The following is a 316-nucleotide window of genomic DNA, read 5'->3' on the forward strand; positions in this document are numbered from 1 at the left end:
CGGATGAGGACATCAGCGATCTGGCACATCTCGATGCTGATGAAGAACACGGTGTAACACGTGTACTGCTGGTAGCGCCGCTGCTCGAAGGTCTGGAGGGGCACCTATAGGTCACTATGGAGCTCTGGAGGGGCTCTCGGGGCCTATAGGGGCTGTAGGTACCCATTGCTGGCCGTAGCTGTCCTGCAGCTCCTGGTTGTGGGTGTCCTCCCATTGCGGGCGCAGGCCCAGGCAGAGCAGGGGCCACCAGCCCTCCTGCGCCATGGCCACGAAGTAGTCGGTGAAGCCGGCGAAGGACTGGATACACCGTGCGGGG

At 62.7% G+C, this 316-nt stretch overlaps 1 protein-coding gene across 1 annotated transcript in view; it reads right to left on the reverse strand.

Annotated features, from left to right (window-relative positions):
- Window positions 1-5: 5 nt before the first annotated feature.
- The window catches only part of LOC104402784 (potassium-transporting ATPase alpha chain 1-like), a gene marked incomplete at both ends in the record, with an annotated part of 5,708 nt that continues 5,397 nt past the window's right edge, over window positions 6-316 (reverse strand). The window contains 2 exons of the mRNA XM_010010754.1: window positions 6-92; window positions 163-297. Coding sequence (XP_010009056.1) covers window positions 6-92; window positions 163-297 — 222 coding nt within the window. The remainder of the gene's footprint in view (window positions 93-162; window positions 298-316) is intronic.

Source organism: Nestor notabilis, unplaced genomic scaffold (genome assembly GCF_000696875.1).
Source record: "Nestor notabilis isolate BGI_N333 unplaced genomic scaffold, ASM69687v1 scaffold11453, whole genome shotgun sequence".
In the NCBI taxonomy this organism is placed as follows: domain Eukaryota; kingdom Metazoa; phylum Chordata; class Aves; order Psittaciformes; family Psittacidae; genus Nestor; species Nestor notabilis.